Raw genomic sequence first — 13,236 nt, 5'->3', positions numbered from 1 at the left:
TGAGCAGGAAAAGGAGCTTTTCAACTTTTTACATCAGGTTATGGTTTCCAGATACTCCATAATCACTGGAGTCAAACTAGAACTCAGTGAGATGGATGAAGTGCAAAGCCCAACCCAAGTGCAAAGGCTATTACATTGATCAGGGCAGTCTTGTCCATTCTGTCCTCTCATGCATTCTCTCCCTTGCCTTATCCATATCCCTACAGTCCTTCCTAAAGTTAGAATAACAGAGTTTAAGGCCAGAAGGCACCATCAGATCACCTAGTCTGACCTCCTGTATATCATAGGCCACTAACTCAATCCAGCACTCCCACTAAACAAACATGTATCATCCTGTGCAGTGCATCTCACTGACTTCAAGACTGATCCCAAATATCTTGGCAAGATCATTGATTCTCTGTCAATCAATCAGATTTATGGTCTATCTGCTGTATCATCTTTAAGGGCTATGCTTACCCATCATGATGATATTCATTACTCAGTGTACATTTCTGTAGCTGTTGCTCTCTAATATAGTGTATCCTGGCTTGGATATTGGGATATGGTCCGAGAGGTCATACCTTTTGAAGTAAATGGTGGTATTCAATCTGGCCCATTTACCACCAGCACTTAAGCATGTGCTTAACTATAAACACATTTAAATCCCATTGACTTAATTAAGTTAAGCATGTGCTGAAGAGCTGTGCTGAATCAGGGCCTCTTTGAGGCATTTGATTTTACAACACGGGTTCTCCAAGAATTGTTCGACTCTTTCTTGTATTTCCAAGCAGTTGATTGTACTTGGCAATGGGGCTGCTCATGGTAGAAAGTTCTATGAATGGGGTTTGCTCACTGGGACAGGGACAGCATGTCTTGAACATTTCTAAAGAATCATGCACTCTTGTAGCGTAATAGATACAAAAAACTGCATTAACAAATCATCATTAATTCTGCAAAGGATGATATTATACTTAACTTTAAGCACATGGATAGTACCATTGAGTTCAATGGGAATGTTCATAGGTATAAAATTAAATACACTTGTAAGGGCCTGATTTTCCAAGGTCAGAGCCTGAGACTGCAGCACTTAACAGTTAGAAAATGCCAGATCTAGGGTTGTCTGTGCAATCGTGACTTTGCCCCTTGTGCATTATAATATGGTCTTTGATTAGATGGGCGAATACTGTTTTTTTCCCAGAGAACATCTGCATTATTCCTAGCACAAGATTTATTTATGCCATGTGAAAATTCAGTGCTTTGCAAATCAATGGCTTTGGATACAAACTTTCCTTCGTGTCAGAATTATGGAAGAAATGTTAGTGTCCCATGTGGCAATAAATATGTGAAAGAAAGTCAGTTTTTAAAGGAATCTTGGCTGGCATTTTAGCTATCATTTTTCTGGAACTTTAATTCTTGGTAACGGATTATGTGTATTGTACACAAAGTCCAAGTTATTAATGAAGGTCTAACAGAGTGTATTTACCAAGATTGATTTTGTTGGCAGATTTGGGGTGTATTTTTTGTGCAAAATGCCAAGATGAACAACCTTTGATGTTTCAAATTCATTGTTAATAACTTGCAATTTTATTTATGATGTGGTACAGTTAGTATATTTCTGCTCTTTCGGGATTGATACCCTGATATTTGTTTTTCATTTCTACTTCCTATGTTAAACTTCATGATATATTTCATTGCTTAGTTTTTTGGCTCATGTCATTTTAAAATGAGAGCTAATGATGCAGACCACAGCATCATGATACTGTAGAAAGTCACGAGTCATTCAACAAAGTGGAAGCACAGCAGGCCTGATTAACTAATGTGTAATCCAGTGTAACTCCAGTGAAGCCACTGGACTTCCATCAGCACAAAACTGGGGTAATGCAGTCGTGAATCAGGCCCATCATATTTCTGTTAAGGACAATACAAAACGAAAAGCAACCCACTATAGTTTTGTACACTTTGCATACATTCATTGTCAGAATGAGTTGGCCTCCCTTTTATGTGTTTAAGGTCTTACTGTCTGAATGTGTGGAAGAGATTAGTAAATGGCTGCACATTATGAAGCTGTCTGTTTACCTGTGATAGCATGTTTGGGTCAATAATGTCTCAAAATGCAGGGATCTGACTGGTATTTTTGGTTAAAAATTTAGCACATTCACTGCTAGTAGGAAATACTTACTTTTACTTAGTGAGTGAATTATTAAAGGACATTTTAAGTACATGTAGAATACCTTTATGTCTGAGCCATGACAGCAGCCACAAACCAAGAATGCAATGAGTCTAGATATTATAGGAGTACATTGGGAGCCAGAATTCCTGGATTCTACACCTGGCCATGCCACTGACTTACGGTATAAGTTTGGGAAAGATTGACACCTAAGTTGACTGAATTCAGGCCCCTGTCCAATAAAGCATTCAAGCACATGCCTAAGTGCTGTGTTGGTTCAGGGCCCAAGATTGCAAGACTTCTGAGGCCACGAGTGCCTCTCTCTAGGTCTGCTATGAAATGCCTTGCACACAGTTGGGTGGTGTTAATTATTATTCAATGTTATTTGATAAAGTAGGAGGTATTTGTGGGTGCCTAGCATCTCTGAAAACCAGGCTACAAGCTTATATGTCTTAGGCATGAATTTAGGTGCTCAGCTTTATGCATTCAAATTTTAAAAATTGGCCCAATTTTCTGAGCATCCACTTCTCTCAGTTTAAAAAGGGGATAACACTTATCAGTCTCACTGTGGTGTTGGGGTTTATTTCGTGATTACAAAGGTGCAGTATAAGTATTATTACAAACATACAATTCTCTCTTCAATTGAATCTAGGTACTATCCTGTGTGGGTTGATGAGCTACCCAGATGTATTGATCTGCCACAGAAATGACTGGAATAGAAGCTCAAAGCCTGGAGGAATATGTAAAGGGGTGAACTACAATGAAAAAAAGCAGCAGTTTTTATTCAGTCTGGGAGGACAAGAGTTCTCTGGAAGTAAGTAAATATATTCTTTCATCTTAAATTATGTTTGCTAAATTATCCTATACTCACTGTCCACATAGACAGACCCTCCAGCCCTTTTCTCCATTCCACTCAGTGAAAGCTCTCCCTGACTTCAGTAATAGCTTTGCTGGAATAAGGACTGCAGGATCTGGCTATGTATGAGCCAAGAAGAATGAATTTAATTGCAATGGGTTTAAAATGCAGCAAGAGCGGTTTAGGTTGGACATTAGAAAAACTTCCTGACTGTCAGGGTGGTTAAGCACTGGAATAATTTGCCCAGGGAGGTTGTGGAATCTCCATTGTTGATTTTTAAGAGCAGGTTAAACAAACACCTATCAGGGGCGGTCTAGATAATACATAGTCCTTGCATGAGTGCAGGGGACTGGACTAGATGACGCCTTGAGGTCCCCTCCAGTACTACGATTCTATGAATTATCCATTAGTCTGGTGCATTTGCAGGGCCACCCAGAGGATTCAGGGTGCCTGGAGCAAAGCAATTCAGGGGCCCTTTAATTAATTAAGCGCCTTTTTAATTTTTACTCACCCGGCGGCGCTCTGGGTCTTCGGCGGCATTTCGGCTGTGGGTCCTTCACTCACTCCAGGTGTGTTCGGCGGCACTAAAGGACCCGCCGCTGAAGTGCCACAGAAGACACTATAGAATACTATATTCTAGTGGGGGCCTCTGCAGGGCCCGGGGCCTGAGGCAAATTGCCCCACTTGCGCGCCACCCCGCCCGGGCGGCCCTGGCATTTTTATGACTTAACCTACAAGAATGGGCCCTTTGTACTTTATTGTGGCTACCTGTGTTAATGAAAATGAACAGAGTTCAAAACACATTGTTGTACATTGTTCTGCAAGGGCTTTGTTGAACACTTAATTCAGGTCTGTTCAAGTAAACCATCTATCTAAAAACAAAGGTATCCGTTGTCTCATTTGTACTGTAGTCAGTGGCTGCTTCCAGATTTCATGTGATCTAAACTCTTGGCATAAATTAATTTTATGGCAATTTAATTTTCAAGGTTTGTAAACTCAAAACCATGTTTCAAAGACAAGGGATCCTGTGACTGTGCAGTTATGTGTTTTTATTACTTATTTAGATTCAAAGGTCAGAAGAACCTTAGTGATACGCAAGACAGATACCTTGTGTGGTGTGTTGTCTAGAGGAACTAAAAATTCTTATTCAGCTTTTAGAGTTAGATTTTTTTTTTTAAATAGTGAGGCACCGCAACTGCTTGTGTAAATTAATTATGTGTTTAAAATATGAGCATGCAGATGCAACTGGTCGATTGTGTGCACAAAGGTCTTGACTCACCACTCTATGGGAGTGACAGCTGGGTAAAAGCAGAGCAATATAGCAGTGAATCAGGCTCAAAATATGGAGTCTCACATTTAAACAGGATAACTTACTGAGCAAACAGATGAATGTATGCAACTGCTTTTGTACTCTCAACTATATACTGATGGTGTTCAGTTGCCAGTTTTTACCCATCACCATATATTATGTATATGGAGTTCAGGTACCAGGTTCTGAAAACTTAAACCCAGCATTATCACAAGTGTCCACAATTTTAGCTGCCTCTCAGGGTCCTGATTTTTCAGAGGTGTGGACACCAACAATTACCATTTAAATTGAGTGGTGTCCTGAATGCTCAGAACCTCTAAAAGCCAGCCCCGAATATCTCAGCTTGAGTGGCCAAAACCTGGGGCACCAAAAATTGGTGAACGCTTTTGAAAGTAAGGACCCCAGTACTGCAGCTGGATCTGTCTAGGCAGAGACCCAGACCCTGTGGCGCTTCATTGAATTCAGTGAGATACCATATGGGCATGGGGTCTGCTTGCATAGATCCCATTGCAGGATCAAGACCTTGGGACTTAACTTGTCTGCCAAAGATTCACCATGTGTAAAAAGGTAATAATTATGCTTCTGGGGTGGGGGAGAGAGGAGAGGAGGGGAGGGGGTGCTGTGTAGGTCAGTTGATGTTTTTACAGCATTTTTAAGATAAAAGGTGCTGACTATTATAATACAGTCTGTTACCAATGCTTTGACTGGTTAGACAGCATTTAAGATTCTTATTGCAGCGCTTAGCTGCTGTGTTGATGGGTGCAGTATCAGAATCTATATGGACAGATAGAGAAATGCTGCTTACGGTACTTATGACTTCTCAACAAACATCTGGTGGAGGTTCTTTTACATCCTCCATTACTGCTGTATCTGAGCACCTCATACCCTTTAATGTATTTAGTCTCACGACATCCCTGTGAGGTAGGGATGTTCCCCCTTTTACAGATGGGGAACTAAGGCACAGAGAGACAAGTGACTTCTCTAGGTTTACATGGGAAGTCTGTGGCAGCACAGGGCTCACCAGACATAGGCTAGCACCCAAGCTACCAGGCCATCTTTCCTTTAGTGTCGTTGTACTGTAATTGTTATTGCGTAGTTGTATTAAGCTTTGGAATGTGTTGTGATATAATTTCCTGGCCGCTCAGCATAAACCATTTGATTCATTTTAGCAATTGCACTACTGAACATTTCTTTCTTTGTCAGCTTCAGAGCTCTCAGAAGAAACGGAAGAAGCCGTTAGCAGCTTTCAGCGGGTTTACCTGTGGGGAGGTGAGTTTTATCCTGCTGCCAGTTATAAGAGGTTGGAAAAATAAAAGACCAAAAAAATTAGGGCCACATTCTCTGCCAGTGTAAACTGGAAAAGCCATTTGACTTTAATGGAGCTATACCAGTAGAAAACTTGGCCTTAGACCAGAGTCTTTTCTCACCTACAAGGCATGATGCTGGTGTAGAATCAGTGTAAGCAAGAGGTGAATTAGGCCCATTGTTTCTTAAATCTATGCGAGAAGCTATGGAGATAAAGCCATTTATCTCATTGTCAGCCCCTAGATACCATGGTAATTTGGCATTTTGCAAATATCTAGATAGATTTGTTTAATTATCATGACTCATCGCAAGCTTCCATTGTTCCCCTTAGATTTACTGCATGAATATCCCCAAACACTTTTTTGCTACTGCTCTAGGAGTACATAGGGTGACATGCTTCTAGAGCCTTGGTATTGATTATTTCCTGATTATGGATATTTACTGAGTTTAGTGGATTCATTTTGGTTCAGCATGGTGGGATTTTCCAAAGCACCTAAGGCAGTTCCAGAGCTTTTGAAAATCCAACACTCGGAATATAAGAACTTCCCTATCAGAACAGACCAGTGATCATTCTCATCTGGTACCCGTCTCAGCCAGTGGCCAGTGCTCGGTTCTTTAGAGGTAGTTGTAAAGCCTCCTGTAGTGTAATTCACTTGTGCAGTATATATCACAGAGAGGAATTTCTTCCTAACTCCAGCTGGTGAACTCTTGTACCCTGAAGCATGGGGACTGATACACTAACTGGCCCCAAAACAGGGGCTAAGTGCAGACACAACTGTTTCATCCTTCGGTGAAATTTCCTTAGCTGTTTGCTTAGATAATAACATTGCACTGTAAAATGTTCTTTGTTAACTTGTTGTGTAAAACTCAGTACCAGCAAACTGTTTAGGAATGAATAGTCAGTATGTTTCATAGAAGAACTGCATCTGGAATCAATGTGAGCTTAAGGGACAGTCTTTTTGTTCTGTGTCTGTACAGTGCCTAACACAATTGGGGTCCTAGTCCATAACTAGGGCTTCTAGGCACTATATTAATACCAATAATACAGAATAATAAATAGCTCTGATTGTGTTCTAGGTTCTGATATGATTACCCGGACGAAATCCTCTGCATGTGATGCGGCTGTTTTACAAACCCAGACTGAGCTAATGTTACCAGGTACTGGGCAGTACTGCAGTAGGTGCTGGGGGGTGTTGGTGACCTGTGATGTACAGGAGGTCAGACTAGATGATCTGATGGCCCCATTTGGCTTTAAATTCTATGACTCTGTGAAATAACAAGGGGAAACTTCAGATTTGATACATTTCATGTGACAAACAAGGAGGATGGGTTTAAGACAGCGTAGGAGAATGCAGAATTTAGCTGTGAGTGCCCAGAACACTTGGTGTCAAATCTATTGTTTTGCTCTTTATTGAAGTACATGCATGGGGAATGAGTGGGTTTGGGCAGATTGGTTCAGACAAAACAAGAACCCCCCTGAACCTTCTCCCCAGCTTCTCTTCCTTTTTCAATTTTGCATGTCCCTGCACTTCCATGGCCAGGACAGAAGCGAAAGGTCTGGAATATCAGAGGAGAGCCTGTCCTCATGACAACTGTACAGACTCAGAGGATTTGGCTTCTTCTGATAAGCTTCTGAATGAACGTAATAGTCCATAACTATGCTGATTTGCACCAGCTGAGGTTCTGGCCCACAGACTTTTGGGAGCTTAATGGAACCAAGCCTGAGCTCTGAAACTAGAATCATAGGCCTTTTGTCCATAGCTGCCTGCTGTTCCAGATTCTGCTCTTGGTTAGGCCAGTGTAAATCCAAAGCAACTCAACTTAAGTCACTAGAGTTTCTACACAAGTGTAAATGAGAAAAGGATGTGGCCTCTTGATGGCAGCGTTTTGGTTCATCTTTACCAAGTTGTAATCCTTCTGTGAAGCTTTGATGAATGTCTGTGGGAGATGCAGGTGTGATTTAAGGCAGGTAAAATGGTAAAACAGGGCAAACTGTTATTGATTTAGCTCATATAATTTGCATGAAAGATGAACTAAAATTCCTGTTTAACTGGCTAAGCTCCCATATGATTAGTGGACCATAAGTCTAGACTTTAAAAGGAGGAATAAAAACATTTAAAACATTCTTTTCATTTAGCTGCCAAGACTTGAGTTCAGGGCCTTGGGGTTCTACGTTTTCCCTGCAACAATTGATGATATCATTAAAACCTAAAGCAATGCAGCTTTCTGCACCATGCCTTAGGGATGAGTCAGATCAGCTACTGTTTCAAGAGGGGCTGTCCCTAAATTACGCAACACATTTTTGGTGATTTTTTTTTTCCAAAACCCACCCACCTCTTGTAACTTTTTGTAACACTGAAACAAACACATCCACTTAAGGACCTACTCACCCACTAATGTGTTACACAATTTATGGACAGCCCCAGAGAAACCTAGGAGACTGAAGGCTTGGGTCTCGACAGGTAAAATGACTTCCAGGTTATCTGTTAAAAAGACAGAGTGACTGAGAAATCTGGGGAAATATCTGCAAGAGTGAGACTTTTTATTCCCGCACGATCATGTTTAGAGCACATGGCAACATTTCTGAATATTTTATGATAAGGGAAAATGAATAGACACAATAAACACCCTGCACATGTTCAGCTTGAGATATGTGTGAGGTTTAGCATTTGTGATCCAAGTATTAGTGTTTCTTTGGTTTTGTGTTTCAATTTTTCGCTGACTATTTTAGTGCTTCATGGATTAAAGAACGTGGGAGTTGTACAGGGCCAAAATAATGTGCGGTGTGGTCTGCTCCTCTCTTTTGACAAATAAGCGAGTGTTAATTGACAAACTGGAAGGAGATCAGTGGAAAAACAACAAAAATGTCCCGAGAGCTGCATGGGCTTATTTAAGGGGAACAATTGAAAAGAGACAAAAATAGCTCAGGGACAACAATGGGAAGGCACCACAGTCTACACACATTTGAAGACAGCATATGTCAGGGATAGAGAAGAATTACTTAAGGTGCTATGTGGGGGTATTACTGGGAGAAATAGGATTAAATTAATAAAAGGAGTATTTTGGCTAAGTATTGGGGGAAACTTCCTGATAGTGGGCTGTTGCATAACTTCCCAAGGTAACTGGTGGAAATTGCATCACTGCAGGTCATTAAAACTAACTTGGTTAATATACAAGAAAAGATATTGTGAGCAATGATCCTGCAATGGCAGGTAGATGGACTGGATAAAGTTAACAGCCTTTCCATTTCTTGCTGGTGCATTTATTTTTTTAATTCCTGGTTGATGGAGATGCTGTGATATGAGCATATTCAGCTCCTTAATAGACTCTTGAGAAAAAAGATAAAATACCAACCCAGACACAGTTCAAATACAGAGGTATTATCCCTGGAACAGTCCTATTTAAAACCAACCTGGATATACATTAACCCTGAGAAAAGGTTTCAGCTGTCACACTGTAGAATTCAGAGTTTTACATGTAAACAATCCTCATGTATCCCAGATTGTAAATCAATCTTCTTCTTCTTCTTTTTTTAATGTGGATCAGATTCTGTAATGGAACTTTTTTCCCTAATGGACAACAGCCTGATACAACTAGACCAAAGCCGCTCCCTCCCATCCCAGCAGTACTGGCTCTTCAAACACAAGTATTCAGCAGAGCAGGCAACACTCTGGTGTCTCACACGTAAGAAATCTTAGACCTTTAGTCTACATGTTAGTAGGGAAACAATACTTAATCAGCAGTTTCGATAGCTACTCTAGTCATGGGTGTTAGAACCCGCAGCATTTATGGATTTTTTCACAGGGAAAGCGTAAAAATTCACATGGGAGTCATGTAATCGCCAGCCTCAATGAGAAGCCACCCAGCCCATGATGAGGCTGGCAGGCTGGCACCACTCCCTTGCCGCTCAGCGGCTTTGTCAACTGTGGCAAAAAAAAAAATCACTGCTGGTGCATCTTCACTAGCGGTAGCAGCTGTGGAAGCTATAGAGTAGTGTAGACCGTACCCAACTGTTCGTACTACCAAGTTAGACGGCGTGTTAAAATCATCTGAGTCTTGCCTACGTTAATGTTGTGGAGCTGCACCAGTGGTGAATTCCAGAACATGAATTTTTGCCAGGGTAGGCACAGTTGTTTGTAAAAACGTGAGTGAGCCCCTAGGTAAAGAAAGGACAAAAGTCGTGGTGTAATGCTCAAAAATGTCTGTTATAAAAGGTGAAGATCTCTCCAGTTTTCCGTGATACTGGGGTTCAGATATGAGTCTGATGCTCCTCTCATACTACAGAGTAACTCCACTGACATCGGTGAAGTTACACTGTGAGGGTAACAATGGGGTAAGAGAGAGGAGAATCAGGCCCTGTGTTTGTTTATTGCCTGTTCATCCATTGTGATGTCCCAAGTGCCTGACTTTAAGACATTAAAACACCAAAGAAAGGTGACCTGCAAATGAGGAAAAAATGGTGTGCAGCCATGTTTGCTGTTTTAATGATGCATAAACAAACCCTGAAAGGTTTCTTTTAGCCACAGTGTGACCTGGAAATGGAGTAAAAGGTAGTAAAGAATAAAGAGGGCGATCACTGCATAGTTTTCTCAAGTCATCTTCCTGGCACCTGTTATCCGTCTGTTAGTTAGCTCTGCAAGACATCATTCAAATCAAGTTTACTGTCTATAGTACATATTTTATGAAACAGCGCTGGCCAGTGTAGAAATGATGGGGGATAACATATTTCCATATTTTGGAAAGATGGGTCGCTACGTCTCTGGCTATGTTTACACTGCTCAGGGCATCAGTCCTGTAGCACAATAATTAGCAAACTGGCTTGATCAGTTCTTTATTTTATTTTTTTAAAAGTGCATTAGCACCTTGGAGTTTTGCAAAATTCCTCTGCTATAGCAAGGAAGGAAGGCAGCCAGCCAGGGTGTGAATTTCAAGGTAAACCACTAAAAGGAAGCAACTCATATGGTTCATCTGCATAAAAGCATTTTTAGTGTATGAGAGAAACTCTCCAGAAATAATTTTACAAACTTTTCATAGGACATTCTGGAAAATGTTTGCTGATACTGCCTTTTTTATTTTATAAACCAGAAGAAATATGCAATTGTTATTGTAGGCTTAATATATTGAATTAGTTTGGAAATCCTCATATCTGTTTCTTGGGTGTTCTGATCCCTGTTTTATAAAAAGATTGCCTAAAACAAAAAAAGACTGTGAACCAGATCCTACTCTCAGCTTTTCCTGTGTAAACCTGGAGTAACTCCACTCATGCCAGGAAATTATTCTGAGATTACACCAGTTGAAAGCAGAATTTGTCCCTATTTATTTTTCTTATACAGTAATATCATAATAAGATCAATAAAACACACCTCAGTAAAGAGTATTTGTGCTAAAGGTTTAATATTAAGAATAAGCAAGTGAGAGATGGGAATGGAGAGAAGGGGAACACAAGTAGCTAAGTTTATAAAACTGAGCTGCTTTCTGCCTCTTAGGTTGTGCACAAGAAGACGCATTTTGTCAGCTGGCAGCTCTTCGGAATACCACAAGCACATATTTTGCCTGCATTCTCTATCCAGAGGCTCAGATCTGTGATAATTACATCAACCACATCCCCCAAAACTGTCAGACTGTATTACCTCAGCAACTGCAGACCGTGTATCACAAAATAGGTGAGCTTTATTTTCTGTGTTAAATTGTATATTTCAGACAGATGTATATTGTATTCCTGGCAGCATCGATCAGCATCTCAGCTTTTAATTTGAAGGATGTCAAATAGGAATGTAGGAATGTTATAAACTGCAAGAAGGAAGACTAGGTGGCTCTGGAAATAACATAAAGTAGCAATGAAAGACTAACATTAGTAACTGAAAGGCATCATGTCTATGTGGTGGCCAATGTGCTGGTGATCTCCCTTCAGTTTCTAGTGGAAGGATATTCATAACGCATCCCTGTTAGCATCTATGTCAGAGGGGCCAAACGAAGCTGCACCAGGAGTCCTCAGACCTTTTCCTAGTCTTAACAGTATTTGAGTATGGAGATTGTCTTTGGGATGTCTCCCTTCACATTCACAATCATTGACATCCCTGTGGCAACGGCAGTAATTGCGTTCATGGGAAAAGAAATGTTAGAAAAGTGTTTGAAGTATTTTTAGCTTCCTTATAGCTTCCAGCCCCATAATATCGCTCTGTTTTAAATGAAAGAACCCAACACCTGTAGTACTCAACATTGACTCTATTAAGAGCCCAAAGGGAAGGGGAAGCTGCATAAAATACCCACTCTGCATTCTTCCAGTCTGTCCAGAGATGTTGCATTTAGTCCAAAGTGGACTGCATAATTCAGTGGCCTGGAATCACTTCAATACAAGTCCCTGCTAGCCTGGGATTTCAGAACCTGAACTTGAGGCCCTTACTTATCAGCCCATCTTGCTGTCATTATAATGCCTGTTGGGCATTCATCCTGTGTAGAAACAAATCTAACCGTCAAACATATTTATTGTTGGTCTAAATTTATCTTCCAATACACTGAGAAATCAGCACTGTGTCATAGAAATGTTGCTTTCTCTCTCCTCTTTATGTTCGCTTGATAGTATAAATCATTTGAAGAAAGAAGTAACTTTCCCTTTGATTTTTTCAGTCATACTAGAAGGGACTGTGAAGAGTTTCTACACACGTTTACCGTTCCGTAAAGTAACTGGAATTTCAGTGAGAAACAAGATTGATATGAGCGGGAAAGCCGTTTCCGATGGGTATGATTCAACTCAATTCAGTTTTGTTAGCATGGGACTTTGGCCACATCCAAAATATCAAAACCATATCATGTAAATGGAGAGGATCAGGCATATTCATTAAAAATATTAAAGAGCAGTATATCTTTTTGGGAGAATAACCAATATATTACAAATATTAATCACACAATTTTAAGTGAATTTATAATGTATTCATTGTATTATCTAGTCTGTATAATGCGACACCACAAAATCAGTGATTAGCTGGATAGAACTGTTGTCAATAACACACAAAATGCATCTATGCTAATGTTTTCAGTACAGTCACTCTTCTAAATAACAACAGCTGAACTCTTATACATACAATACAAAGAACTAGATAGTGCAGTCAGAGTTTGCAGAATCTGCACAATTCCTCACTGCAGTGTATTGGCTAAACCCTAGGGACCTGCAGACCCTAAGGGGACATTCCTTATTTAAATAGAAAATTGCCTGTCCCCTAATAAATTAGTGCAGGATGCCTTTTATCCCGTACCTCAACATATTAAAATATTATCAGTGTGCAAAACCATTTTTATTATGACCTTACCTTCCAATGAGACAAAGTTTGTAAAATTAGACAATGTAGTAAGGCAGAGTCGGTCCCAGGATTTACTGAACTAATGTATGTCTAGCACAGAGAATCCCAAACTATGGGGCACAGCCCCCTGGGGGAGCACAATAAAGTTATCAGGGGGCATGAAGACTTGATGGGGCCATGCTGAAAGGTTGGAGTCAGAAGGGGGCTCTATCTGGCAGGGGAAGCAGACAGGGCTCTGTGCAGGTGGTCTTGGCTTCCAGGACCAGGCTCCTTGCCCACCTTGTCCCCCCACTGCTGCAGCTGGAGTAGCCACCAGCCAGCG

At 40.7% G+C, this 13,236-nt stretch overlaps 1 protein-coding gene across 1 annotated transcript in view; it reads left to right on the top strand.

Moving 5' to 3' along the window:
- Positions 1-13,236, top strand: part of TG (thyroglobulin) — a 209,669-nt gene that overhangs the window by 74,959 nt on the left and 121,474 nt on the right. Inside the window, exons 27-32 of the mRNA XM_077811405.1 lie at positions 2,799-2,960; positions 5,515-5,580; positions 6,694-6,774; positions 9,163-9,300; positions 11,103-11,279; positions 12,244-12,355. Coding sequence (XP_077667531.1) covers positions 2,799-2,960; positions 5,515-5,580; positions 6,694-6,774; positions 9,163-9,300; positions 11,103-11,279; positions 12,244-12,355 — 736 coding nt within the window. The remainder of the gene's footprint in view (positions 1-2,798; positions 2,961-5,514; positions 5,581-6,693; positions 6,775-9,162; positions 9,301-11,102; positions 11,280-12,243; positions 12,356-13,236) is intronic.

The sequence above is a fragment of the Eretmochelys imbricata genome, chromosome 2 (genome assembly GCF_965152235.1).
Source record: "Eretmochelys imbricata isolate rEreImb1 chromosome 2, rEreImb1.hap1, whole genome shotgun sequence".
NCBI lineage: Eukaryota > Metazoa > Chordata > Testudines > Cheloniidae > Eretmochelys > Eretmochelys imbricata.
The sequence above is the reverse complement of the archived record's forward strand: the minus strand, read 5'-3'. Positions and strand labels throughout refer to the sequence as shown.